This window comes from Pan paniscus, chromosome 13 (genome assembly GCF_029289425.2).
Source record: "Pan paniscus chromosome 13, NHGRI_mPanPan1-v2.0_pri, whole genome shotgun sequence".
Lineage (NCBI taxonomy): Eukaryota > Metazoa > Chordata > Mammalia > Primates > Hominidae > Pan > Pan paniscus.
The window spans coordinates 143397765-143423245 of record NC_073262.2 but is presented as its reverse complement, the minus strand read 5'-3'; the positions used below and the strand labels follow the sequence as shown (position 1 = coordinate 143423245).

General features: G+C 60.7%; 1 protein-coding gene across 20 annotated transcripts in view; it reads left to right on the top strand.

The window, feature by feature from the left end:
* The window catches only part of KIF1A (kinesin family member 1A), a 109539-nt gene extending 85189 nt beyond the window's left edge, over window positions 1–24350 (top strand). For 8 of the 20 annotated variants that reach the window (XM_057301561.1, XM_057301559.1, XM_034955551.3 and 5 more), the window contains 12 exons: window positions 805–910; window positions 11183–11297; window positions 12730–12863; window positions 14089–14150; window positions 14567–14712; window positions 15469–15669; window positions 16232–16309; window positions 17076–17200; window positions 18189–18341; window positions 18916–19108; window positions 19946–20064; window positions 20708–24350. In XM_057301561.1, the coding sequence (XP_057157544.1) occupies window positions 805–910; window positions 11183–11297; window positions 12730–12863; window positions 14089–14150; window positions 14567–14712; window positions 15469–15669; window positions 16232–16309; window positions 17076–17200; window positions 18189–18341; window positions 18916–19108; window positions 19946–20064; window positions 20708–20750 (1475 nt within the window). In that variant the 3' untranslated portion in view covers window positions 20751–24350. Of the gene's footprint in view, window positions 1–804; window positions 911–3230; window positions 3258–9708; window positions 9733–11182; window positions 11298–12729; window positions 12864–14088; window positions 14151–14566; window positions 14713–15468; window positions 15670–16231; window positions 16310–17075; window positions 17201–18188; window positions 18342–18915; window positions 19109–19945; window positions 20065–20707 lie in introns of all 20 variants that reach the window. The other 12 variants (XM_057301560.1, XM_034955550.3, XM_034955547.3 and 9 more) reach the window with 2 other exon arrangements.
* Window positions 24351–25481: the final 1131 nt, after the last annotated feature.

Below are 25481 nucleotides of genomic sequence, written 5' to 3'. Positions count from 1 at the left end.
AGAGTTCCAGCAATGGGATGGGGCAGGCCCAGTGTGCACCCATCAACACAAAATCCTAGCGTGTCCTGGGTTTTATCTTGTCCATGCATGGCGGAGAGGGAAGGCTGCCGTTCCTTCCTGGCGCAACAAAGAAAATGTACATGTGTTTGTTTACTCCTTTGAATGAGCAGAACTGTCACTGTCTGGCCAAGAAATTACTAGGTGAAGCCACTAGACAGTTTTCCTGCCTGATAACGGCTCTGGTTTCTTTCACAGAGACAGACAGACACCCCCAGTGCATGCAACTTAGCGGGCTCTCCTGGAAATGCCCCTTGTAAGAAGAGGTTTTATGGCACAGAAAGTGTTCTCTCCTATCCCTTCCCATCCCTCCCCTCCTCTGCTCTTCTTTCCCTCCCTCCCTTCCTCCCTCCCTCCCTCCCTTTCCTTGTTATTATCATGATTTTTTGGTGTAAGAAGAAGCAGGAACATTCCTCCTCTGTGTCTTGCTTAGCCTTCCTTTTCCAGCAGTCAGGAAGGCCTGTGGTTTCCAGGCTAAAGCACCTGCATTTGTCAGTGTGTGTATACGGGGGTGTTCATTGTGGCTGAGAGACAGACAAGAAAGACCGTGGAGCAGTAACTGCACATGGCACCTGGGTTGCTGAGGACCCTGCAGGGCCTCCCTGTTCCCCCTGGCACCGCCTTTGACAGACGCTCTAGTGACCATGTGGGGAGCTGGCTTGCTGACAGGACCCCCACCTGAGGCAGCCCCCCAGGGTCCCACCTGCCCCCTGGGAAGTGACCTGTGGCCCGTTGCCTTTTCTGCAGGCCGCATCCGAAACACTCCAGAGACCGACGAGTCCCTGATCGACCCCAACATCTTGTCTCTCAACATCCTCTCTTCTGGATACATCCACCCAGCCCAAGATGACCGGTGAGTCGGAGACTCCCTGGAGACAGGGCCCAGGGCATGTTCCCAGCCTGCCAGGCCCTCAGCCAACCCGGCACAGGGTTCAGCCACACAAGGTGACCCGCTCAACGCTCTCCCGGCCCTCCCTCCTGGCACCTGCAGGAGCTGTGCGGTGAGGGGCTGGTGGCCTCTGCACCCCTGGCTCCTCGTTTGTGCACCTCGTTGCTGGTTCAGGCATCCCCATGCCCATTTGTTCATCACCAAGCAGAGGGGCCAGCGCAGGGGTTGGAAGATGAGCTGAGTTCTGTCCTCGGGAGTTTTGTGGTTGGGTGGTGTGGGGACAAGTGGCTGTATGTCCAAGGACCATGCTGCTGTGGATGAGTCAGTGGCCTCTGGCAGGCATCCTGGGGCTAGAGGTGGAGCAGCTGGGGTGGGCGCCCGTAGGCACTGCTTGGCACAGGCCCCTCATCACCAGGCTGCTCCTTCCTACACTCCTTGCACGGCCAAGACCCCACAGTCTGGGCGGTCCCAGCCCGACCGCATTTAGGCTGGGGTTTTGGCGCTCTGGGATGTCTGTGGCAGCCCTATCGGGGTCTGCTGGGGTTAGGGGATGGGAGGGGGAGGCAGCCCCTGCGGTTGGCCTGGGCAGGTGGCTCAGCACTGCCAGGGGCAGCCCTGGTGGGTGGGGACGTCCCGCGGGCTCCACTGCGTCCCAGACGCTGCCTTCCAGGGGCTTGGGGAAAGTGAGGCGGGGGCTCCAGTGTCCAGTCCTGGCTGCTCCCTGGGGGCTCGACCTGGCTCTTGATGCACAAGCCCAGAGTGGACCCTCAGAGCTGAAGCCGCAGGTGTCTCCATGGCTGTGTTTGTAGGAAAACGTCTTTGAGGGCCTCCCTGCAAGGAGGGTCAGGGTCATAAGGAAGGAGGGTCCTGGCGGGCGTCGTCTCCTATTCTTCTGACTTGGGTCCACACAAAGCTTTGGTTTCATCAGCAACACCCAGAAAGTGGGCTATCAGGGCTTAGCACTGCAGTAAGGAGGGCACTGCAGGGGCAGCCAGGGCAGGGGGCAGCTGGATAGTCAGGGTGGGCACAGCGCTGAACAGTGGGAGGTGGGGGTTGGGCACAGACCTGGGCAGGGTGGATGCAGCTCTGGTCCCAGCCCTGCCTGTGGCCTTCCAGAGGGAACTTGCCCTGCACTCATGTCCATAGGAGGGTGGAGAATTCGGGGGGTGTTCTATGTGGAGGTGGTGCCATGACGGGGGGAACACGTCTGGGAGAGGGAGAGGTGAGGCAGACCAGGTGGGATGGGCTGGGGCTTGGGGCTTCCTCGTGCCTTGCTTCTCCTGCCGCCATGAGAATGCTCCCTGGTGAGGTGCGGAGAAGGCCTGGAGCCCCCAGCACGGGCACTGCCTGCAGAGTGTGGGCTGCTGTGCCTGGGCCATGGGGGACCAGGAATTGGAGTAGGGGGTGGGGCCCAGAAGGGCAGGTCTGCCATGTGAGATGTGCTTTGGAGCCTGGGAGATGACCTCATTACCTTATTTTCCTGACCTCTGACCCCCCCCTCAGCCCAGGCAGCTCCTGGGGTGGGGTGGGCAGGGGCTCCAGCCCCCCAACCCCACCTGCTATCTCTCTGCACAGAGGGCTGAGTTTCTGAGGTCTTCCTCAGAAGACCAGCTGCCATGGGTGACATAGGAGGGAGCAGCTCATGGCTGGACCTCAGGCCACCCTGTTCCTGGATGCCTGAGAACCTGTCACTGAAGGGGCTTTGGCCCCACACCCTGAGGGCTGAGACATGAGGCCGGTCCCAGGGTGCCTCTGGGGTTGATGCAGCCCTGTTCTGGGGTCAAGGCCCTGGGTCTGAGAAAGGAGGAAGGCGCGTTGCGTGGGCGTGGCCTCCCCGAAGCGGCTTTGGCCCTCGCTTGGCTCCTGCCCGTGCTGGCAGCTCCCACCCCTAGTCCTGCCCTGGAGCAGTCTTGGGGACTGTCCTCTGCTGGCACCCCCAGGCAGGCACCGTCCTGTGGCTTGGCTGACCAGGCCAGTGGGCCTTCCTGTGCCATGGACGGTGCTGGCGTCCTCAGCCCCATGATGGGCCGGGCTGCTCCAAGGCCTCTCTCCCTGACATGCGGAGGCTCAGGATCCCCGGCTTCTGGCTCCAGCCTGGGGCCTTGGCCTTCCATGCGCTTTTCCATGGCCTTGCCTCCTGCCCGCTCCCAGGCCCCATGCTTTGCAGCCTCCCTGGCTCAGAGTGGGCCTGTGGCCACAGGCCGCTTCCCTCTGCCTGTCCCCCGCCCCGCTCCCGCTGCGCTGCCCGGCCCTCACTAACCGTGTGATTGTTTGTGTTTTGCAGGCAGTTTCTTGATTCGGACATACCTAGGTATCATCTGTGACCCTTGGTTTACCCTTGGTTTCATTTCAGCCTCTTCTTTCCTCCCTGCTCCTCCCCTGACCGCCCCCCATGCCCCTGAGAAGTTAACTTCCAGCTTCCTGGACTCCTCACACACGTGCTCACCTGTCCTCCTGTTCCTCCCGTCTTCTTTCTTTTTATTCTCTTGGAATCTTGGTTTGATTTCTTTATTGCTTTCCCACCCTGTCCTCTTGGCTGAGTCCCTTCTTCCCCCACTCCTGATTTTGGCTGCTTTGTAGTTTCCTGCTCCCTAGTAGACACTGGCTGGCCTCCTGCTCCTCCTGCCCCAGCCTTGCCCGCCCCGCGCCACACCCTGCCCTGTGGATGGGCTCGGTGTCCCGCACGCTGCTGGCTGGCCCGCTGCCCTTGGCTGCACCACCCTGTGAGGACCAGCCCCGCTCCCCTCTCCCTGCAAGGGGCTGTAGCAGGCAGAGCCATGAGCACAGGGGTTGGGGAAGGGCAGACAGGATCCAGCCCAGGAGACCCTCACACTCCGGCACATTCCACAGCCTCTCGTGAGTCCCTCACCTGGCCAGGCCAGGAGGAGGGACAGCGGCTCCAGCCACGCTCCTCTGGCCGTGGCCACCGAGCATCCTTTTGTGGAAGTGGCGGGTGGTGAATTCATGAAGAGACCATAGAGTCCCAGACTCAGGTTGTCCAGCAGGAGGCTCCCTTTTCCCCGGCTGCAGTGAGGCCCCTGCCCATGCCAGCCTGGGGCAGGGAGTCGGCGAGACCTTGGGGATGGAGGGCCTCCAAGTCCCTAATCCAGGCACTGGTGAGAACTCGAGTCCGTTCCGAATGGAAGATCAAGGCTGCCTGCTCCTGGGTCCCTGCATGACTGTGGCCAGCGTCATGGCAGTTATCCTGTGGGGTGGCGTTTGTGAAGTGAACTGAGCAGCAGAAGGCCTTTCAGACCAATGTTGGGCCTTTAAGCCCTGTAGTTGTGAGGTGTGAGGCCGCTCCTGGCACAGAGCCCCAGGGCAGTGGGGCTTGGCCAGCACTTTCTGAGGCCACATCCTTGTCAGGTCGTGTTGCGATGGGTCAGGACAGATGATTGACAACTGTGGCAGAGGGACTGTGGCCAGGAGAAGACTCTGCCCAGGGGTGGTGGGGCCAGAGTCCCCATTGGCATGGTCCCTTGAGCACGTGCACACACGCCTCTTTCCATGAACAGATCTTTTCCGAAGGCTGCCGCACCAGCTCTCCCTGGGGACCTGGATGCAGCAGAAACCCTGTCAAGGGACCCCTGTGATGGTGGCTGTGCTGAGGAGGGAGCACAGCCCTGCAGGGCCTGAGCAGGGGCCTCCCTCTCCCTGCAGTGAGTCTGGCGGGCTTGCAGGAGGAGGAGATGGCATTGTGCTAGCTGGTCCTGGAGTCAGCTGGCCTGCCTCTGGGAGTTTCCCCGTGCTCAGAAAGATCTGGGTCTGGGGAGCCCATCAGCTTGGGCTCTAATTTAGGAGCTGTTTTCTGGGCATTGCTGTGCCATTGGTGGGGCCGCAACATTCACCCACGCACTCATTCATCTTTCACGTGTGACTAAGACACTCATGTGAGCCACATCCTGTGGGATTAAAGGCAAAATCAGGAAAAGTCTGTCCAGGTGGGTCAGAGCCTGGCCAGGAAGCTCATTCACCCTCTCATCCCTCCCTCATCCCCTCATCCCCCCCTTATTTCCCCTCATCCCCTCATCTCTCCCTCATCCCTCCCTCATCCTCTCATCCCTCCCTCATCCCCTCATCCCCCCTCATTCCCCCTCATCCCTCCCTCATCCCTTCCTCATACCCTCATCTCTCCCTCATCCATTCCTCATCTCTTACTCTTCCCCATCCCCTTATCCCTCCCTCATCCCCTCTCTTCCCCATCCCTCCTTCATTCCCCCTCATCCATCCCTCATCCCTTCCTCATACCCTCATCCCTCCCTCATCCCTTCCTCATACCCTCATCTCTCCCTCATCCCCTCTCTTCCCCATCCCTCCCTCATCCCTCCCTCATCCCTCCCTCATCCTCCCTCATCCATCCCTCATCCCTCTCTTATCCCTTCCTCATACCCTCATCCCTTCCTCATACCCTCATCCCTCCCTCATCCCTTCCTCATACCCTCATCCCTCCCTCATCCCTTCCTCATACCCTCATCCCCCATCATCCCCCTATCCTTTCCTCATTCCCCCTCATCGTCTCGTCCGTCCCTTATCCCCTCATCCCCTTATCCCTCCCTCATTCCCCCTCATCCCCTCATCCCTCCTTCATCCCCTCATTTCACCCTGTCGTTCCTCACCCCCGAACTCCTCATCCCCTTATTAGCTCCTCCCCTCATTCCCTCATCCCCTCATCCCCCTCATCCCCCATCCCTCCCTCATTCCCTCATCCCCTCATTTTACCCTATTTCCTCACTCAATTCCTCCTCCCCTCACCCCCTCATCCCTTACCTCCTCGTCCCTGCATTCCCTAATTCCCTCACCCTCTCCTCCCCTTACGCCCTAATCATGCCTCCCTTCATTCCCTCCGCCCCTCTTCCCTTCATTTTTTCCTCCCCTGACTCCCTCCTTCACCCCCTCATTTCCTCATCCCCTCCTCCCCTCATTCTCTCCTCCCCTGATCCCCTTCTCCCTTCATCCCTCTTCCCCCATGCCTCATCCCCTCCTCCCCTCACGCCTCATCCCCTCCACCACTCATTCTCTCCTCCCTTTATCCTCTCCTCCCCTCCTCCCCCATCCCTCATCCCCTCCTCCCCTCATTCCCTCCTCCCCTTATTCCCTCCTCCCGTCATCCCCTCCTCCCCTCATTGGCTCCTCTCCTAGTCTCCTCCCCTAGTCTCCTCCCCTCTTCCCCCATCCCTCATCCCTCCTCCCCTCCTCCCCTCAAGCCTCCTGCCCTCATTCCCTTATTCCCTCATCCCCTCCTCCCCTCCTTCCTTCATCCCTTACCCCCCAGTCCCCATAGCAGACACTAACCAAGCAGGCTGTGTCCTAGCCCTGTGGCACAGCAGTGATGGGGACTGCTGGCCCTGGTTCTGGAGCCAGAGTCCAGCGACAGTGTCAGCCAGGGCAAGGGGGACTGTGGGGGTCTTCCCAGTGGGGAGGGCTCACCAGGAAACAGTGAGCTTGCCTGAGCTGGGGGCACAAAAGGAGCCCATGAGCAGAGGTGGAGGGGAGAGTGGAAAAGGCAGCTCCCGGTCAGGGCCGAGCCCCTGACCTGCACTGCCTCTGAGGCCAGATCTGGTCTAGGATTCTCCTTCTCTGAGGACAGCGACCTCCAGGGCCATGCTGTCTGGTGGAGGTGGTGGGGAGCAGTGACATGCTGGTTGTCTCCCAGCTGGCACAACTTCAGGGGTGGCATGCGGTCGGGGCACTAGCTCTGGCTGTGTCAGCGGCTACAGCCCAGCGCTGCTGGTGGAGCCCGGGCCAGAGCCGCATCCGATGTTGCTCAAAGTCCGTGCATTCCTCAAGCCTGTGGGGACAGGATGCAGCTCTCTCCAGCCGCGCCCCCACCCCCTCCCTGCCTCTGTTCAGTCTGTGCCTGGCATCTGGCATACCTGGCATCTGGCATGCCCACCATCCTAGCCCCTATGTCTAAGTCCTTGGTGAGCTTTGAAATCCAGCTGCAGTGGGCCCTCGTCCAGGCACCTTCCTGACTCCACCCACCTCCTTCTCACTAGCCTAGCTGTAAAATCTCTCCTGTCTCTGTGTGGAGCTACTGCAGATTTGCCCTCAGGCCAGGTTTAGAGCTTTAAAGGGCAACATCAGCCTTCCCAGCTGTACATTTCCCCACAGGACAGAGCCCAGGGCAGGGCTCAGTCAGGCCGGGAGGGAGCCTGCAGCTGCCCTCAGGGGGCTTGGAGGGTGGGGCCAGTACTGACCAGGACTCAGGCTGGAGGTGGAGAGGCTACAGAGCAGGCTCATGCTGTGGCCATCAGGGGTGCCTGGCCCAGCCTCCTCCAGTTGGCTGGGCACTGTGCGAATGCTGCATCCAGCTTTCATCCCAGAGACAGATGGGCTGCCTGTGTTCTCTGCTCCATTCTTGGGCTGCTTGGTGGATGGTGCCACATGACTGTGTTGTGTCATGTCCAGATCCTGTGAACCGTATCCCTGAGGTCGGGGTTCAAGCACAATCCCCAGCTCTTAGCTGTGTGTTCACATCGGATCAAGTCTCCTGCTGGGATCATGTTCCCTTTGGGCGAGGAGGGTCAGCCCTGGCTGCCATCTGTGGCCTCAGCCTGTTAGATCACCTCCCTGGAGAACCTGGGCCTCCACATCTGGGTTGCATGTTTCCTCTTGTGATGATTCTGAGGGTTTGGGAGCTGTCACGTGGGATAGAGTGAGGGGGGCTTCGGGGGACAGGGCCTGGAGCAACCTCGTGCCTGCTCCTGGAGTGGGGGTCCTGGAGTGGTCTCCAAGGCCCTCCCAGCCCACATCCTCCAGTTTTTGCCATGGCAGGGTGATCTTGGCCACCTCTCAGCCTCCCTGGGTCTTGGTTTCCTGCTGTATGATCACAGGGCACCCATCAGTGGTTCCCATGCTGTGCCCTGCAAGCCCGGTGGGCCCCAACTGGCAATGTGGGTCCCATGTGGGTCCTGTGTGGGTGAGCTGCTACTCTGCCAGCCTGCTCCTCCCTGATCCACCAGCTGTTGTCTCCTCTAATCTCACTTGGGATCTGGGTAAGACCTGTCCTCCCTTTGTAGAGGCTTGAGGGGCATAGGGGGACTAAGGAGTGTTGCCAGGGACCCTCCTGGCCCGAGATTCCAAGGTCTGCTGCCCGTGACCAGGTGGAGCCAGGCAGGATGTGGGCCAAGGGCTGGTTGCGAGGCATTTAGGGTGCAGCTCCCCTGGGCAGAGTGGGAAGCCTCTGGGGCTGACCAGCAGTTTGGAAATGACCCATGGCTGTGCCCATGTCAGACCCTGGTCCGGCTAGCCATCTTGGCACCTGGGGGAGGGGACAGTGGTCTGGAAAGGGCCCATCCCTGCTGTGCACACAGTCCTGTAAGGCTCCCTCCCACCATTCTCTCCCCAGCTCACAGGTGAGACTCCACCACAGTCAGGTTCTCAGAGAGATTCTAGTCCACTGGGGTCTGAGCAGGGCAAAGCCACATACTACCTGAACTGAGAAATTATCTGCTAAGACCCCCAAGGGGGCTGTTGTGGGCCTCATGTGGAAGTGGGTTCATGTTCTACTTACAGCTCCAGGCCTGGCTCCAGCAGAGTCCACTTGCTCCTAAGGAGCAGCCCCTGGCTGGGCCTTGGAGTCCTGCCTGCCTCACTGGGCTTGTTCCTTTGCGGTGTCCCACTCAGGGGCCAAGGAGCCCCAGGATGGGGCAGGGACGTGGTTCCTGATGAATGAGGAGTGCCTGGGCTGGGAGGACCTGGTGCTCTCTGAAGGGCACACAGAAGGGAGTAGGTGCTGATGCTGGGAAAGACCTGCTGGTTCTGATCCTGGGGCCCAGGGGTGAGGGGCAGGTGGGCTGTGTCTGCACACATGGAGATGGAAGAGAAGGAAGGGGAAGAGAAGCAAGCTGAGGCCCTTTAGGAACTTTGGAGGCAGAAGACAGAGGGTCCAGCACAGGACCGAATGCTTGGGCCCAGCAGGAGAGACAGGGCTGGTGGGACCTGCAGGCTGGGTCTTACCCAGTGCATAGAAGTAATGAGGATGCTAGAGTGTACTAGACAGTGACGTGTGCCAGATAGTTACACTGACGTGTACCAGACAGTGATGATGACATGTACCAGACAGTGGTGCTGACGTGTTCCAGACAGTGATGATGACATGTACCAGACAGCGGTGCTGACGTGTACCAGACAGCGGTGCTGACGTGTTCCAGACAGGGATGCTGACGTATACCAGATAGTGATGCTGATGTGTACAAGCTCCAGGCTCTGTTCTCATCGCGCTCTAGTATTAGCTCATTTAATCTGCAAGACATCTTGAGGTAGGGGCAATTACTGCCCCATGGTACTTACAAGGAAATGGGGCACAGAGCTGTTGGTGACATCCTGAGGCCACACAGCTGTGAAGTGACTCTGTGGCATTCCAGCGGTCTGAGGCACTTGTTCCAGGCCAGGCTGCAGTGGCTCCAGCCCTGGCCTGCAGGCCTGACCCTCCACAGGATCCTGCAATGTTCCAGGAGAGGAGCAAATCCCTCCAGGCCTTTGTCCTGGCTTCTGGGCATCCACCTGGCCCAGCTGAGGACAGACGCAAGGCTCTCACTGCAGACCCCAGGGAAGGGGGTGTCTGCAGGGCCAGGGCCAGGGGCTCCACCTGGGGCTTGCACCCCAGCCCTGTGTGCAGCGAGAGCCTGGGGGCCGTGAGATCCGGCGTGCACCTGCTGAGCTCTTAAGTTTTCTGCCCTGGGCCTTGTGCCGGTGCTTGTTCTGACATCTCCATTTCTTCTGTATGTGTACGTGTGTGTCCTGGCTGCCTCCACCTTTAGCGTTTCATTGGGAAATGACACTAGGTACAGCTCACTTTTCTCTTCCGCCCTTGCTTGGTCTGTCCTCTTCTGCTCTTCCGAGTTCCTTTCTCCTCGGCGTCTGCCTGCTTCTACGCCCTTTCTCTGACCACCCGCTGTCCTCACTCTCCCAGGATTGCTCCTCGGTGACATGTGTCCGACAGCAGCCTTCCCTGGTCCTTCTGCTTCCTTCCACACCCCCGACTTGTGAGATCCATGCCCTGCGTCCCAGACCATGTGTGCAGTAGACAGGGCAGCCTGGTGCCACCTGTGCTCCACCGTGGTCTCGGGAGGGGCCCGGCCGCCTTGGAGCCTGCGTGGCCACCCAGCTGTGTGTGTTGATGTCTCTGAACTGTGTCCTTGCGAGGATGCTTGGAGGGGAGCTGGGTGAGGCTGGGTGGATGGCGGGGTGGGCAAGCTGAACATGCTGCTCAGGGTCTGCAGAGTAGCCACATTCTGGATTCAGGCAAATTGTCCACCTCGGGTATGACCAGTCCTCCCTGTGAGCACCAGGCCTGAGGAAGTAGTTCAGTCACTCTGCCATCCAGAGGGCTGAAAACAGGAACTCTCACGTAACAGAAAACCCTGTTCCGGAGCAGAGGGCACCCAAGGTGTTTGCGGAACGTGGTTCGACCCCATGGGGATGTAAAATCCCAGGCCCCTGGGGTTGGCCCTGAGCCACCCTGGGACAGGGTTTGTGGGTGGCTGGCTCAGGCCGTGCTCATCATAACTCCAGGTTGGAGATTAGGAACACAGCAAGGCCGCCGCTGTCTCCCGTGTGCTAACAGAGACGCTTTTGCACACGGCCTTGCAGCAGCCACCCTGCCTCCATGCCAAGCATCCTCCCCCCGGGGCCTTCCTCTTCCCAATGGACCAAGGGTGAGTCCATTGTCAGAGGAGATGGACCATGGAGGTTTTTGGCAAACCCGGGCAGGTCCCCTTCAGGTCCAGGGAGAGATGGTGGCGCCTCCTTACTCAGACTGAGGCTGGGGTGGACTCGCGCAGGCTCTGCCCTCTCCCTCCCTGCCTCTGTCCTTCCTCTCCTCCCTGCCTGAGTCCTCTCCTCCTGCCCTCCCCTCTCCCTTCCCTGTGTTCCCCACATCCCAGCTCCCTGTCCTGCCTCCCTCCTCCCTTCCCTCTCTGCCCTTCTTGTTCTCATTCCCTGCCGCCTCCTCTCCTTCCAGCCTCAGCGTGACAGCTGGGGCACCATTTGTGGTGGAGCTGGGAAAATGCTGGGCTCACCCCCATCGGGGCGTCCAAGAGACCCCACTCTCTGGGTCCTGAGTAAGGAGGGACCTGTCCTTCCTGGCACCGCCGCCCGGGCTTCCAGCCTGTGCCCCCAGCCGCTCCCTTGCGGCTGCCCCTTGTCTGTCGCTCTGTCTGTCTGCATGTCCCCGGCCTGGCTGAAAGCAGCCCCCACGCCATCAACTTCTACTTTGTCTCTGCTTCCTTTCAGGACCTTTTACCAATTTGAGGCTGCGTGGGACAGCTCCATGCACAACTCTCTCCTGCTGAACCGGGTCACCCCTTATCGAGAGAAAATCTACATGACACTCTCCGCTTATATCGAGGCAAGGCACCTATGCCAGGGCACTCCACCAAAACCACTCAGCCCCTGAAGCTTGAGGTTCTTGTAAGCTCTGGACAACCCCATATGACCCAGACGACTTCTCTAGTTCTCAAGTCCCTGGGTTAAATTTGTGTGCCTTTAAAAAACAAAAACAAAAACTGGACTGCAAGGTTGAATACATAAATCCATAAATCCATGTGCTGTTTTTTTTTTGTTTGTTTTTTTTTTTTTGAGACAGAGTCTCACTCTTGTCGCCCAGGCTGGAGTGCAGTGGCGCAGTCTCACTGCAACCTCCGCTTCCCAGGCTCAAGCGATTCTCCTGCCTCAGCCTCCCAAGTAGCTGGGATTACAGGTGCCTGCCACCACGCCCGGCTAATTTTTGAACTTTTAGTAGAGACGGGGTTTTGCCATGTTGGCCAGGCTGTTCTCAAACTCCTGGCCTCAGGTGATCCACCCACCTCAGCCTCCCAAAGTGCTGGGATTACAGGTGTGAGCCACCGCACCCATCCTCCATGTGCTTTTAATGGCAGTTAACTCACTCTACCATACTTAGTGTGTGGGTGTTGTCCTTGGGATGCAAGATGGCTGCAGCACCACCAGACATTGTGTCTGCATTCTGGGCAGCACAAAAACAGAAGTGTTCCATCCCCACAGCACCCCCAGAGTCTGCAGTACATAGGCCGTGGCCAGACCTGGGCTGTGGCCTCCCTTCCAAGTGCAAGAGGTGACTGGAAGTGTGGGCGTTTCTTGCTGGTCATAGTAGTGAGGGAGAGGGAGGGTGGGGAGCAGTGGGCAGGGGCATCTGCAAGCACATCCCCTCTCCTTAGTTACAGCCGAATTATTCCGGCTTCACATGGGGATGGTGTGACCATCTCACCGGATGGTGGTGAGGTTGCCGTGAGGAGGCGCTGGCAGAGCTCTTCCCAGCGAGTGCTTGGGACTCTTCAGCCGTGCACAGCAGCTGCCCCCACTTCAGGAAGACAAAGGGGCCAGCTGTTCAGCAGTTAGCGTGTCATCCACCAGGAAGTCATTTTCTGTGGTGTCTGGGTTAAAATGTGCACATTCAAACAAGACCTGGTTTGATCCTCACAGACATTCCAGGGTCGGGGAGGGGCCACCCCAATTTTATGGTGAGGCAGCTGAGGCCCGAGCAGTGAGCCTATGTCTGGGACCCTCGGGGTCCCCACACATGGAGACCAGTCCCTCAGGCAGCCCAGGGGTGGACAGAGCTGTGGCTACCTGTCCCCAGTGGGGTTTTCTCGAGGGCAGGAGCAGAGACTTTCTCCTGCCTGCGTCCAGGCCACACCTGAGGCCCTGGGAAGGCCCTGGGGCTGCCTGCCGGTGCTGGGCATTGTGCCCCCAGGAGAAGGCTGGAAGGGCACCTGGGCACTCGGGGTGTCCTTGTGCCTGAGTCCTGCTCCCGCCTATCTCAGATGGAGAACTGCACCCAGCCGGCTGTTGTCACCAAGGACTTCTGCATGGTCTTCTATTCCCGTGATGCCAAGCTGCCAGCCTCGCGCTCCATCCGCAACCTCTTTGGCAGTGGGAGCCTTCGGGCCTCAGAGAGGTAAGCTCCCAGGGGTGAGGACCACATGGACTCCCACCCTGGTCTCGGTGCGGGCCAGGCAGGGCTCTGCCTGGCAGCGGTCCTTGGGCCACCCAGCAGCTCACCCTGTGCGAGGCCCAGCCACACTCCTGGCTGGCTCCCTGCGCTCAGTCCCCTCCTGCTCACCCTAGATGAAGACTCTGTGGAGGCCATGGTTCCTGCAGGGGACACTGACACCACTATGAGGGACTTGAGGGCCAGCCTGCAGGGGATGGGAGGAGGGGCAGGCCCAGGGTGCCCACCTGGGGCCTCCTGTGGGTGATCCTGGGGCTACACCGTTCCCCCCCCCCCCCGCCGGTGACCTTCTTCCCTGAGGACCACAGGAACCTGTGCCATGGGACTGCCCACAAGGCACTGAAGGAGGAGCTGGATAAGTGGGTGGTGGCTGGAAGGGGGCTCTGGACACAGCTTCCCACAGGACCTGCTGGGTGGCTCTTCTTGGAGGCTGTCAGCACCTTGAGGAGCCACACACCGAACACCAGGACCAGCCGTGCTTGCGTGCTGAACACGCTCCTGCATTCTTGGGGGTGGGGGAGAATGAGCCGGAATGTCAGGGCCCTGACAGCAGGGCTGCCGAGGCTACCGGGCACCCGTGGCCACCTTCAGTGGGTCTCCCTGTGGTCTGCCACATGGACCTGGTGTCCAGGTTCACACTGGGCACAGCTGGGAGGAAAGAGCTTGGGGGTCAGGATCCAGTGTCCTTGAGGGCTGGCTGTGGTCATTCTGGAGGTCACCCAGTAATTGTGGGATGCCACCGACCTGTCTGTGGGAGGGTGGCCGAGGTGCTCTCAGAATCTGTCCGGGGCACAGTGGGGCTGCTCTGTGGGGTATGGGGCCTGAGGGGCTCTCGACGCCCTGGAGGGACTGGAGATGCCAGATGCTGTGCTCATGCTGCCTGTACCCCACTTGGGCTGGGACAAAGTGGAGGCTGCTGTGGGGGCCTGGCCTCAGGTCACAGCCCCATGGGCACCTGAGCAAGACCAGCCAATGCATCTTTTCTCTGGGGGCCAGAGGGAGTCTGGGGTGAGGACTCTGAACAGGGGCTGTAGCTCAGGGACCTCAACACCCCACCACCCCAGCCAGGCTGACTGTGCGTTTGATAGTGGGGCAAGTCAGCAGCCAGGCTGGCTGTGTGTCCCTGTTGCGGGGCCTGGTGACTGCATGTCACTCCTTCTACTCCCCACAGTAACCGTGTGACTGGTGTGTACGAGCTCAGCCTGTGCCACGTGGCTGACGCGGGCAGCCCAGGTAGGTATCTGCCCTGGTCTCACTGGGTGGGTTCCTGGCCTGCTCAACCTCTGCCCACTTGGGGTGACCACAGCGAAGCTGCCATTTGCAGGGGGATCCCTCACAGAACCCAAGCACTCACCTTGTGGCTTCTGGAGTTGTTCTGAGATGGGAGGAGAGCGAGGGAGGAGAGTCAGGCCTGCTGGCTTCCTTGGGTTCCCAGGGCACAGCCGAGATGGCCATGGGACGCCGGGCTGGATAACTTCCTATGGAGGAGGCCTACATGGCTCTTTGGGCCCCAGGGTGGACCAAGGACCAGGGGAAGCCCATCTCCACTCCAGAGGGGAGACAGCTTCACAGATGGGCGGACCTCTAGGGTGGGTGGGAGGAGCAGCCACCCATCAGGTAGGGGTGGAATGTCCACGTGCCCCATGCAGGGATGCAGCGCCGGCGCCGACGAGTCCTGGACACATCTGTGGCCTATGTCCGGGGCGAGGAGAACCTGGCAGGCTGGAGGCCCCGGAGTGACAGTCTCATTCTGGACCACCAGTGGGAGCTGGAGAAGCTGAGCCTCCTGCAGGAGGTGAGGCAGCCTCAGAGGATGAGGCCCGCACGGTGGTGTCCATGTGGCTTTGTCTGCAGAGCAAAAGCTGGAGAGGGCCCAGGGCCTGGTGCCCACTGGGGGGCAGCACAGCTGCTTGGGAGTCACAGCCACCTGCAGGAGGAGCATGTGATGCTCCAGTGTGCACTGCGGGGCTGCGTGGTGTATGACAGAAACATGGCCAGTGTAGCACAGAGGCATGCTCTGGAATTAGCCGAGGAAGACTATCGGGCATATAGACAGAGGCCAGAAAGGGACCCGGAAGGAGAGTCGCGGGGCCGGGCTGCCCTCTGCAGCTTTGATCAGGGAAACCAACATGCAGCATCTAGGCACTGCCTCGGGCCGAGTGTGTGTGTGACATGTGACGCGTGACGTGTGAGATGCGTGAGGCCAGGGCTCTGCCCACCCCTCGGCCCTCTCCTGAGGCCTCCAGCACTGCAAGGCAGCACAGCCCTGCCCCAGAACCTGGCGCGTGAGATGCATGTGTCCGAGAGGAGCAGCTTGCTTGCTGCCCATGAAGGTGGCAGGGCTGGGGTGGGGGCTGAGGGCTGTCAGCCCCGGGGCGCCAGGGTCTGTTCCCTCATTTCACAGCTGAGGGCTGTCAGTCTTCAGTCTTAGCCCAGGGGAGGGTGGGCTCTCCGGGGTCTGCCCAGAGGGTCATGCTGCTGCTGAGGCTGAGCACAGCTCCGGAGGTCACCCCTGAGGTGCAGCAGGTAAGGCCTTGTGTCCTGTCTGAAGGTGGAGAAGACTAGGCACTACCTGCTCCTGCGGGAGAAGCTGGAGACCGCCCAGCGGCCTGTCCCGGAGGCACTGTCCCCGGCCTTCAGCGAGGACTCTGAGTCCCACGGCTCCTCCAGCGCCTCCTCCCCGCTCTCGGCTGAGGGCCGCCCATCACCCCTGGAGGCTCCCAACGAGAGGCAGCGGGAGCTGGCCGTCAAGGTGGGTCCAGCTGGTGGGCAGTACAGCCGTAGCCCCAGGCCCTCAAGGGCCCTGAGTCATTTCTGGGCAACTCCAGCAACCCAGCCTTGCCCATGGCTGCTCTGGTTAGCACCACCAGGAGCTAGGAGCTTGAGGGGTCCCTAGGGTCCCCTTGCCCACTGACTGCACCCCACCTGCACTGAAAGTTGGGTGCCTTTTGCAGCCTCCCTTCCCAAGCGATGAATCACTCTCTTGAATACCTGTGCTGATGGGGAGCTCACCACTTCCACCCACAAGTGGCTCTTTTGGCGGCTGAACGGGCCTCTGGGAAGGCCTCCTGCACTGGAGGCAGCACAGCCTCTGGCCCTCACACCAGGCCCTGAGCCGGTGCCTGACCCTGGGAGACTTCCTGGGCTCACCCGATGACCTGGGCGGGGTGGAGGTGCTGCCCACCTTGACCCACTGTGCTCTGGCGTCGGAACCCACCTGTGTCTGGGGAGGGGTGGGTAGAAGAGCCTGCAAGGCTGTCTGAGCAGGGTCCCGGGAGGCCTGGCCCCTGACCACGCGTGTGCTCTGTCCACAGTGCTTGCGCCTGCTCACGCACACATTCAACAGAGAGTACACACACAGCCACGTCTGCGTCAGTGCCAGCGAGAGCAAGGTGGGTGCAGAGGGGCTGCACCAGGCTGCCCCGCAGGGCTCGGGCTCCCATGGGCAGTGGTCCCTGAGGAAAACTCCCATTCCAAGTGGGAAAAGGCAGTTGAGTTTCCTAGGAACACGTCTCAGTGCAGAGGGACACCTCATACCTAAGTGGCTGGTTTCCCTGGGTCGGCCTGGGGTCCATGGGAGGTGGGGATGTGAGTGAGGGGCCGGGTGGATCCTGTGGCCTGGGATGCACCCATGCGCTTGCAGGCTTCTGCTGTCTTCCTGGCCCCCACCCTGTCTGGCCATCACCCTGTGGCCTCTGGCCCAGTCAGTCAAGCTCCCACTTGGCTGTCCCTCCTCCTCCTGGGACCGACCCCACCCCTGTAGCCTGGGAAACTGCTGCTGTGCTGCATTATGCATGGAGCTCCAGCCCTGGCCCATGGCCTTCCTTGTCCCCATGGCATCACCCAGCGCCACCTCACGCTGGCATGGGCAGGAGGCAGCAGGGCAGAGCTTACCCAGCCCACTCCTTGAGGCATTGGCAGGGTGGCTGCCTGGGTCAGGCCAGAGCCTGAAGTGATGGGAGGGGCCGGCCAGGGGCCACAGGGGCTGGAGGGGGCCAGGGGTCTTGAGCTGGCCAACTTTGAGCCAAGGCTGCTGGTAGGAGGGGTGGGGTGCCCTAAGCAGCAGGTGTGGGGTAAGCGCAGGCACAGGGAGCAGCTCCCACAGAGGCCGGAGACCCCCCTTCCCTGTGTCCCCTGAAAAAGGCCTCTCCTCCGCAGCTCTCCGAGATGTCTGTCACCCTGCTCCGGGACCCGTCGATGTCCCCTCTAGGGGCGGCCACTCTCACCCCCTCCTCCACTTGCCCCTCTCTGGTTGAAGGGCGGTACGGTGCCACTGACCTGAGGTGAGTGAGCTCCAGGCTCCCGGAGTGGCTTCTGGCACCACGGCTGACCCATGACCATGGCCGTGACTCGGGCACAGAGAGCACAGAACGGGGGGCCCCAATGGCTGAGTGCCTTGGGGTGGCCACAGGCTGAGGGAAGGGCCTGGAGGAGTGGAGTCCACGGCCCTCTCAGAGGGTGCCTGTGCCCCGCCAGCTCCATCCTAGTGTGTGTGTGTTCTCTTCCCTGAAGAAGACCAGAAATGGGTGGAAAATAAGCTAAAGCTCCCCTTTCCTGAGACAGTGCTTATAAAATAATGGAAAAAGAAAAGGTTACGAAAGAGGGCATGAGAGCCGTTAGAGTCAGTATTGTGGAGGGAACACCTGGCCCCTGCAGGTCCGCATTTGGAAGAGACCTCGTGTGAACCCCTTATGTACAATTCATAAGCAGGCAGATGCTTTTCACTCTTGTTTTAAAGTGCCTTAAGGGTTCCAGATTTTCATTTAAATAAGAAAGACGGTGGCATCAGCTGGCCTTGTCTTCTGCAGGCCTCCTTGACCACCAGGTCGAGTCGCGTGGGGCCTGGCCCATGTGGGGGGCCCATGCGGGAGGCCATCGGCACCCTCTGCTCCAGTGGCTCCTTAGAACCTCATGTCACCTTCAGTCTAGTTGTGGAGATAAAGAGATGCTGGACTTGCTTTCACAGGGTGGAGGTGGGGGCAGGAGAGCCACTGGGAGAAGGGCGTGGAGTGGGGCACAGGCTCCCTGGCTAGGCCCCGAGGTTCCTGGGGGACCCTCCCCACCAAGCCCAGCACTTCCTGGAATCGGGCACAAGCTTGGCTGTCCTGGTGGACGGGCCCCGGGAGCTCCCACTGTGGGTACAGCTGGAGAGACCCCGCGAAGGTGCCCTACTGCACCTTCTGAGGTGCTCTGAGGAGGGTGAAGCCTGGGGGAAGACGGCCCCAGGCCCAGGGAGGCCTGCAGTGTGCAGCACTTCCCTCTGCTTCCCAGGACCCCGCAGCCCTGCTCCCGGCCAGCCAGCCCAGAGCCCGAGCTGCTGCCAGAGGCCGACTCCAAGAAGCTCCCTTCCCCTGCCCGGGCAACAGAGACAGACAAGGAGCCCCAGCGCCTGCTGGTCCCTGACATCCAGGAGATCCGAGTCAGGTGTGTGGGGCCTCCCTGGAAAGCACCGCCACCAGCTCTGTGCTGACAGGGGACAGGCAGGCCACCCTGATCCCCATACTGGGGGCACAGGGACCCTCATACTTGGGGAGACAGACAGGTTGCCTGATGCCCATACTGGAGGTTCAGGCAGGCTGCCCCTGACCCACATGGAGGGGCAGCTCCATGCTGGGAGGTCAGGCAGGGCCCTGTGACCCACATGCCTAGGCTGGAACCAGCACAGAGCACAGGGGAGTGGGTGGGGTCAGAGCCAAGGCCCAGGTGGGGAACTCGTGGTCACTGGGTACAGTGTGACAGCCTTCAGCAACTTTAGCTTATTTCTTTAAGTTTTTCCATTTTATGGTGGGGAAACTGAGGCCCAGAGCTGGCTTGGTGGTCTGGTCTCCGACCTGCTGGGTTGGGGTTCTGCCAGGTGCCCTTCGATGCCTCGACCCACTTTCTGGCTGGGGAGGTGGGGGGCACTGCTGCGTACCAGCTCTGGGTGGTGGACGGTGAGTGCCCGAGTCAGTCGCTGCCCCCACTGAGGGCCCCAGCGAGCAGCTCTCTCTGCTCTCAGCCCGATCGTTTCCAAGAAGGGGTACCTGCACTTCCTGGAGCCGCACACGTCAGGCTGGGCCAGGCGCTTCGTGGTGGTGCGGCGCCCCTATGCCTACATGTACAACAGCGACAAGGACACCGTGGAGCGGTTCGTGCTCAACCTGGCCACTGCCCAGGTGGAGTACAGTGAGGACCAGCAGGCTATGCTCAAGGTGCGGCTGGGCCCGGCTCAGGCTCGGGCACCAGGAACCCTAGCAGGGCAGGAGCTGAGCCACCATCCTCTGCAGCCCTGCGTCAGAGCAGGAGGCCCATCTGCTCACCCCAGACTCCGTCCTGTTCCACGGAGGCTGGGCTCAGGGACTCAGCCTCAGGGATCCTCTGTCCTTGCCCCAGGCCTCTCTGCCTGCCCATGAGGCGCATATTCCTGGTGACAGCTAGTGGGGATGGACTCCGGTCAGGGCAAGCATTAGTATTCTCCTGTGTGATGGCCACAGCCATGTCCCCTCCTCCGGAGTCACCCAAGGTGGGTGGCACCAGCCCTGCAGGAATGGGCGAGCCACAGGGCTCAGAGGAGCCCTCCTGCCCCCACTCTGCCCAGCCCCTCCAGCTGGAATGGCCCTGGACAAGTTCAGGAGCCTGGACTCCTTCAGGCTGGCTGGAGGAGAAGTTTCTCTGAGCCATCTGGAGGTGGCCCCAGTGTCTACGAGATGGTTTTTTGATTCCCTGTGGTGGGAGTGGGTGGTGTGAACCCACATCTGCACTAGCAGCCCAGCCAGGGTCCCAGGGAGCAGGGGCCATGAGGGGCAGTCACGTCCCGTGGGGAGGCATAGCAGTGGTGAGGGTGTCCCGGGACCACCGGCCGCAGATGCGTCCAGAAGGCAGTCACAGCCCTGGCTGGGTCAGCCTTCCCCTCTGTGTCCCCTCCGTGTCCCCTCCCTGGGACTTTCCTGGCAGTGCCCCTCCCCTGCCTGCCTGGGCCCTGGGGAGCAGGAGGGTGGTGTGCTGACCACGGAGCCTGGCACCTCCTCACCAGCAGCCTCCCTCTGCAGACACCCAACACATTCGCGGTGTGCACGGAACACCGCGGCATCCTGCTGCAGGCCGCCAGCGACAAGGACATGCATGACTGGCTGTACGCCTTCAACCCCCTCCTGGCCGGGACCATACGGTAGGGCCGCCTGCAGGGCGAGGTTGCTGCCATGGGGGTCCTGCCCTCAACCGGCTCCTGGCCAGGACCATTTGATAGGGCCCTGCTGCAGGACAAGACTGCTCTCCCAGGGGTCCTGCCCTCAATCCCCTCCTGGCGGGGACCATTCAGTAGGGCCAGCCGCAGGGTGCGGTTGCTCTGCCAGGGGTCCTGCCCGCAAGGCTGCCTGGGGAAGCAGTGCGGCCAGTGGAAGGCAGTGCGGCCTGCCCTCACGTATGTGGGCTGGGGACGCCCTTAGGGCTATTAATGCTCCCTCTGAGTCGTGGCTTCTTGTGGAGTGATAAATCCCAGGCCATACTTTCAAAATTACATCCTAACCCAGTGGCCTCGGCATGGGGAAACCGTGTGCCCTTGGGCAGGCTGCGGAAGGAGCCGGTCCCTCCCACAGCAGGGATGTGAAAAGCGGGGTGCAGGAGGGGATGGGTGGGCTGAGTCCTACACACCAGAAGCAGAGATTCAGTCCCTTCCCCAGGTGGTGAGGGAACCAGTGGGGACATGGGGTCTGTGGCTGCCCCTCACGGCTGCCTGCCTGTGCAGGGCACGGTGGATATGGCCTGCAGGTGTTCCTGGCCTGACCACGCCGCCTCTCCCAACTCTTCTGCAGGTCCAAGCTCTCCAGAAGGAGGTCTGCCCAGATGCGGGTCTGAACCTGAGCCCTCCTGTGACAGCCGGCAGGCCCAGCCCATCCCCTCCCTCATCCTCGTCTGTCCTGTCACCTGCCGCCCAGCCCCTCTCCTGCCAGACAGCCCACGACCGGGTCGACCCCCCAGGGGACGCCCATGCCAGGCCCGGGGACCTGTGCCACACGACCAGCTGCGCTCCCAGCAGAGGCTGTGCGTTGTCAGTTCTTCTTGCAGAATGTGCTCTGGTGGAACAAGCTGGGAGAGGCTGGGGGGGCCAAGGGCACAGGTTACGGGGGTTCTTGCTGCCGTTCTAATATTTTTTTAAGCATAGACAGACTTATAATTAATATACGTTAGTTAGTGACATTGAAACAGCCAACTCGGAAATTAACTGTAAGACTTGTTCTATTTATAAGTATTTATTTCTAATGCCTCCACATAGCCCTGTAATATTCAGATGGAACCCCCAACCACCTCCACCCCGTTTGTTCCCACGTGTGTCTCCCAAGCCTGCTAGGGACAGGCAGGGCAGGGACAGCCACCTTGGAAGGCCGCAGTGAGGAGCTGTCTGGACCAGTGGGGCACCTTGGGGCTAGCACACGGGTGCATCGCCTGGGCCCCAGGCTTCTCCATGGCCACATGGGTCCTGGGTGTATGTGTGGGAGGGTGGGGGGGTGTCTTTGGTGCCTGAAGTCTGCGCAGCATGGAGGGTGGTGTGAGTTCCTCTGGTGGGAGGGAGAACGCACATCTCTTCTGGGCGGCCACCTGAGGTGTGACTCCAAGAAGAGTTCCGGCAGCTTTCCCCAGGAAAGGGTGAGGGGTGACACTCGGCTCTGGCTCTGAGATGAGGCAGACGGCACCCAGGCTGTGATCTGTCCTGGGCGGGGACCGGGAGGGAGCGGGGTCGGGATCACCTGCCAGTGTGCAGACTCTGGGACTGCGTGCTGTCTCCGGACCATCAGGGTAGGGTGGTGGGTTGAGACCAGGAAGTCAGGGAAGGTCGGAATTCAGGGCGACGGCCTAGGTGTCGAGGGCTGTGGCGCAGCCTCTTCAGCTGCGGCGAGAAATGGAGTGAGTCAAGGTAGCTTCTGGGAAGAAATGCTGCCATTAGCAGGTTTCTTGCAAAGACTTTCCTCTCTTTGTTCCCAGGGCAGAGAGTTTCTGTGAGTCCCATTGAGAAAATGCCATGGGGTGGGGGTATCCTGGTCGGTCGGCAGTGGAGGGTGGCTGGCTTGGTGGTTATTGTCTTCAAGGAACTCTTCCGTTCTGCATCTGCGGTGTCCCTTTGTTCTTGTCCCATTTCACCCCCTCTGCAGACACCAATGTCCGAGGGCCACCCAGGACAGGACAGGGGTCAGCCCCAAGCTGAGAGTCTGGTCATAGGAGTCATGTCCAGAGGCCTAGGGAGGTTTTAGGGCCCTCCCCACCCACACCCACAGGTCGATTTGGTCTCTTTTTAGCTCAAGGAAAGACAGTAGCCAAGCAACAGAGCCCCCTCCCGCCGTGGCCTGTGGGAGCAGTTACATCGGGTCTGGTGCTCCAGACCTAAGGCCCAGCACTTTCATCAGATCCTGCCTCCTGGAGTGGGGGAAACGCAGCACCCCACTGGTTCTGAGGCCCCTACCCTCCCAGGCTGTCCCACGTGATGCTGACATGAGCCTCAGAGACCCCAATCCCATGGCTGGGGGAGAGACAGCGGCTCAGGAGTGGGGGAGCATGGGCCTTCTACACCACATGGGAAGGCTCTGGCGTGAGGTTTTCCTTTGGGAAGGTTGTTTGGGCCCCTGAAGTTCCATCTCCGAGAGTGGCGTGCAGGGCAGGCCAGGGCCCATGCTGGCTGCAGTCTCTGTGGCTGCCTGCCTGGGCCAGCCTGTTTGGGAGCTGGGACTGTGGGCTCACCTTTTCGTACCTGGGCTCAGGTGCGGTGTGGCCACCGCCACCCTCATCCCCTGCCTGGGAGGCTCTCCCAGGGGCTGCTGGGGGGTTTCTGTGAGGGAGAATCAGGGCTCGGGAAGCCACGCCTGGGAAGGCAGGACACAGGACACAGCAGCTTTCTTTGGAAATCTCCCAGGTGAGGATTCACATCCCAAAATAAAATTCAGAAGCCAGGTGGCCTGTGCTCCCCATGGGTGACCTCTGGAGGCAGTGGACCAAGATGCAGCAAGGAGAGGATGCAGAACAGCTTCTTGCAGAAGCACCTGCTCCGGCATCCAGCGCTGCCTGGAGGCAGGAAGGAGAGGCAGGGCAGGACACGCTGGTCTGAGATGGGTGGGAGCCCCACGGGCCCCAGGCAGGCTAGAGGAGGCACAGGCCCTGCCACGGCCAACTCAGGTCAGCCAGCCTGAGGCCGTGGCCTCCAAAGGGTCTGGGTGCGCCCCCCAGGTCGCAGGTGTCTGAGGCCAGCCAACCTGCAGAGCACTCGCGGCATGGGTGGGCTGAGTGGAGGTGCCTGGGAGCTGCCTAAATTCAGAAGCCTCCACTGCCATGGAGACTGCCTGGCTGTGTCCTCTCAGCCAGGTGCCGTGTTGGCCTCGGCTGGGACCCAGAGCCACACTGCAGCCTCCGCCGACTCCCTCCTTCCAGGCCTGCTCTAGTGAGGAGTGCCTAAGCCAGGACCCAGAAACTCAGAGTTGATGGTGAGAGGAGGCCGCCTGAGTCAGGACACCTGGCTTCTTGAAAAGTTCGCTCTGCCAGAAACCACCTAGGGATCACGCTAGCTGCCTTCCTTGAGCTCCCCAGGAGTCGGTTTCCACGTCTGTGAGGTGGAGGGCTGGTGTGGAGGTGCCCGTGGGGTGCGGTGCTTGGGAGACAGCCAGGCCCAGGGTGGCTGCTGCTTCCTGCTAAGTGGGGAAGGTGAGACAGATCTGGAAAGCCGTCTCCCTCAGATGGTTTCATTTAATGCTTTATACTGCCAAGTCTGGGGGCTTGTTTCGATTTGGGGGCAGCCATCCTCCACCAGAAAGGGGGAGCTCCTTCTGCTGCGGCTCCAGATAGATGGGGATGCCGGGCTCCAGGCCGACCAGCACTTGGGATCTGATGGGACACGGCCAGTGCCTAGGGGTGCCAAGTCCAAGGCCTCCCACTGGGAGTCATCGCTGAGAAGATGCCAATGTTTCATCCACCGGCTGCACAGGCACAAACTCCCCCACCCAGGACGGCTGTGATGAGGTGGCCCTCCCTGTCAACCCTGGTCCCTGGAGTCCCCAGCACCTGGGGCCCTGGTGGGGCTGATGTCACAGGTGTTTACTGTGCTGCTGCACTGGTCCTATGCCAGCCTCACCCATGTGGGGACCACGGAAGGCACACTCCCTTACCCCCGGTGCCGGGCCGTGCGGTCCCCCAGACGGACAGCAGCTGTGGCGACCTGCGTTTCTCCCTGGGCCTGTGCTTCCTGTAGTTAGTCCGTCCCCTGGTTCCCCTGTGGCTCAGAGGCCGCGTCCCTGGCTTGTACATATGTGATTGCTGTGGGCACACCCCAGACCCCATGTCATAGCTGCCGTCCCGACGTCACGACGCCCGTCCCGATGTCTTACAACCGAGTGTTAGCCCTAGGCTCCTGTACTGTGTGTGCACTTGAGGCTCTGTCCAATGAAGAAATAAATGTGGCTCTTACTCCACACAGTCCCATGGGCTCTGCTGTGGCTTTATTTGCGTGTTAGGTGTGTTGGGGGGCCCCGGGAAATGGTTGTCGGTGCATGCATCCAGCGTGGTCCAGAGACAGCACCCCTCCCCCAGTGATGAGGCAGGGAGGGGCTGGCTCTCGAGGTGGGCATGGGGAGGTAGTGGGGAAGGTGTCGAAGACTGAATGTACACAGGGGTGCTGGTCTTGGAGGATCAACCTCCACCTGCCTCCCTCCGTGACCGGCTGCACCCCTGTGAACCAGCCCCAGGCACCTCCCCAGGGACACAGCACCTACCACCCTCATACCAGGCCACTGCACCCATCCCAGGCAGCCTCAGGCCTGGACCCTTCAGAGTCTCTAGTCCATGGGGTCTGCGCCTGGGCCCAGATCCTCAGAGCCTCCTGGAGTTCCAGAGGCCGCGCCACTGCACGTGAGGGCCTTAGTCTTGTCCAAGGTATGGCAGGAGTTTGGGGACCAGCGTCGCACTGATGGCTGATAGGATGGGGTGACAGCCTTGCACTTTGGGGGACTCTGGGCAGGGCCCCCAGTCCTTAGGAGCCCCCAGGCCCTCCAGAGGTGAGTGGCTTTGTCACAGGCGACAGCCATCTCCAGGACATTCAGTGAGGGTGGCACCTGCTCGGAAGGCAACGCCTCTCAGTGGGCCTGGGAGGTGGACCCTACTGGCTGGCACGGGGGCTCCGGGGCCTTGTGTGGGGCCACCCTCTGGCTACAGGTGGGAGGGGCTGTGTCAGGGCTGACATAGATACCGTTCAACCTGTGTGGACTTCTCCTGTCTGAGAGGTCGTAGTCTTCCAGTCCTGAGATTATAGACTTAGAACTTTTTGCCAGCTGGGTGAAGGGCACACACAGTTCCTCTCTGTGCTGTTTTTTTTTTTTTTATAACTTCTTGTGAGCCTACCATTATTTTAAAATGAAAAATAAAGAAAAAACCTTTTTATTCATCGGATTTTCTAGTTTCTCTACAATGAATTTGTGTTACTGTGTAATTCTTTTAAAAATTAAGAGTGAGAAGAAAATCAAACCAGAATTCAGTGACTGGGCAGAATCATAGCGGCCTCCTCACTGGTTGAGGAGGATAAATGAGTTAGCTTTGGAAAAGGCGTAGGACGGG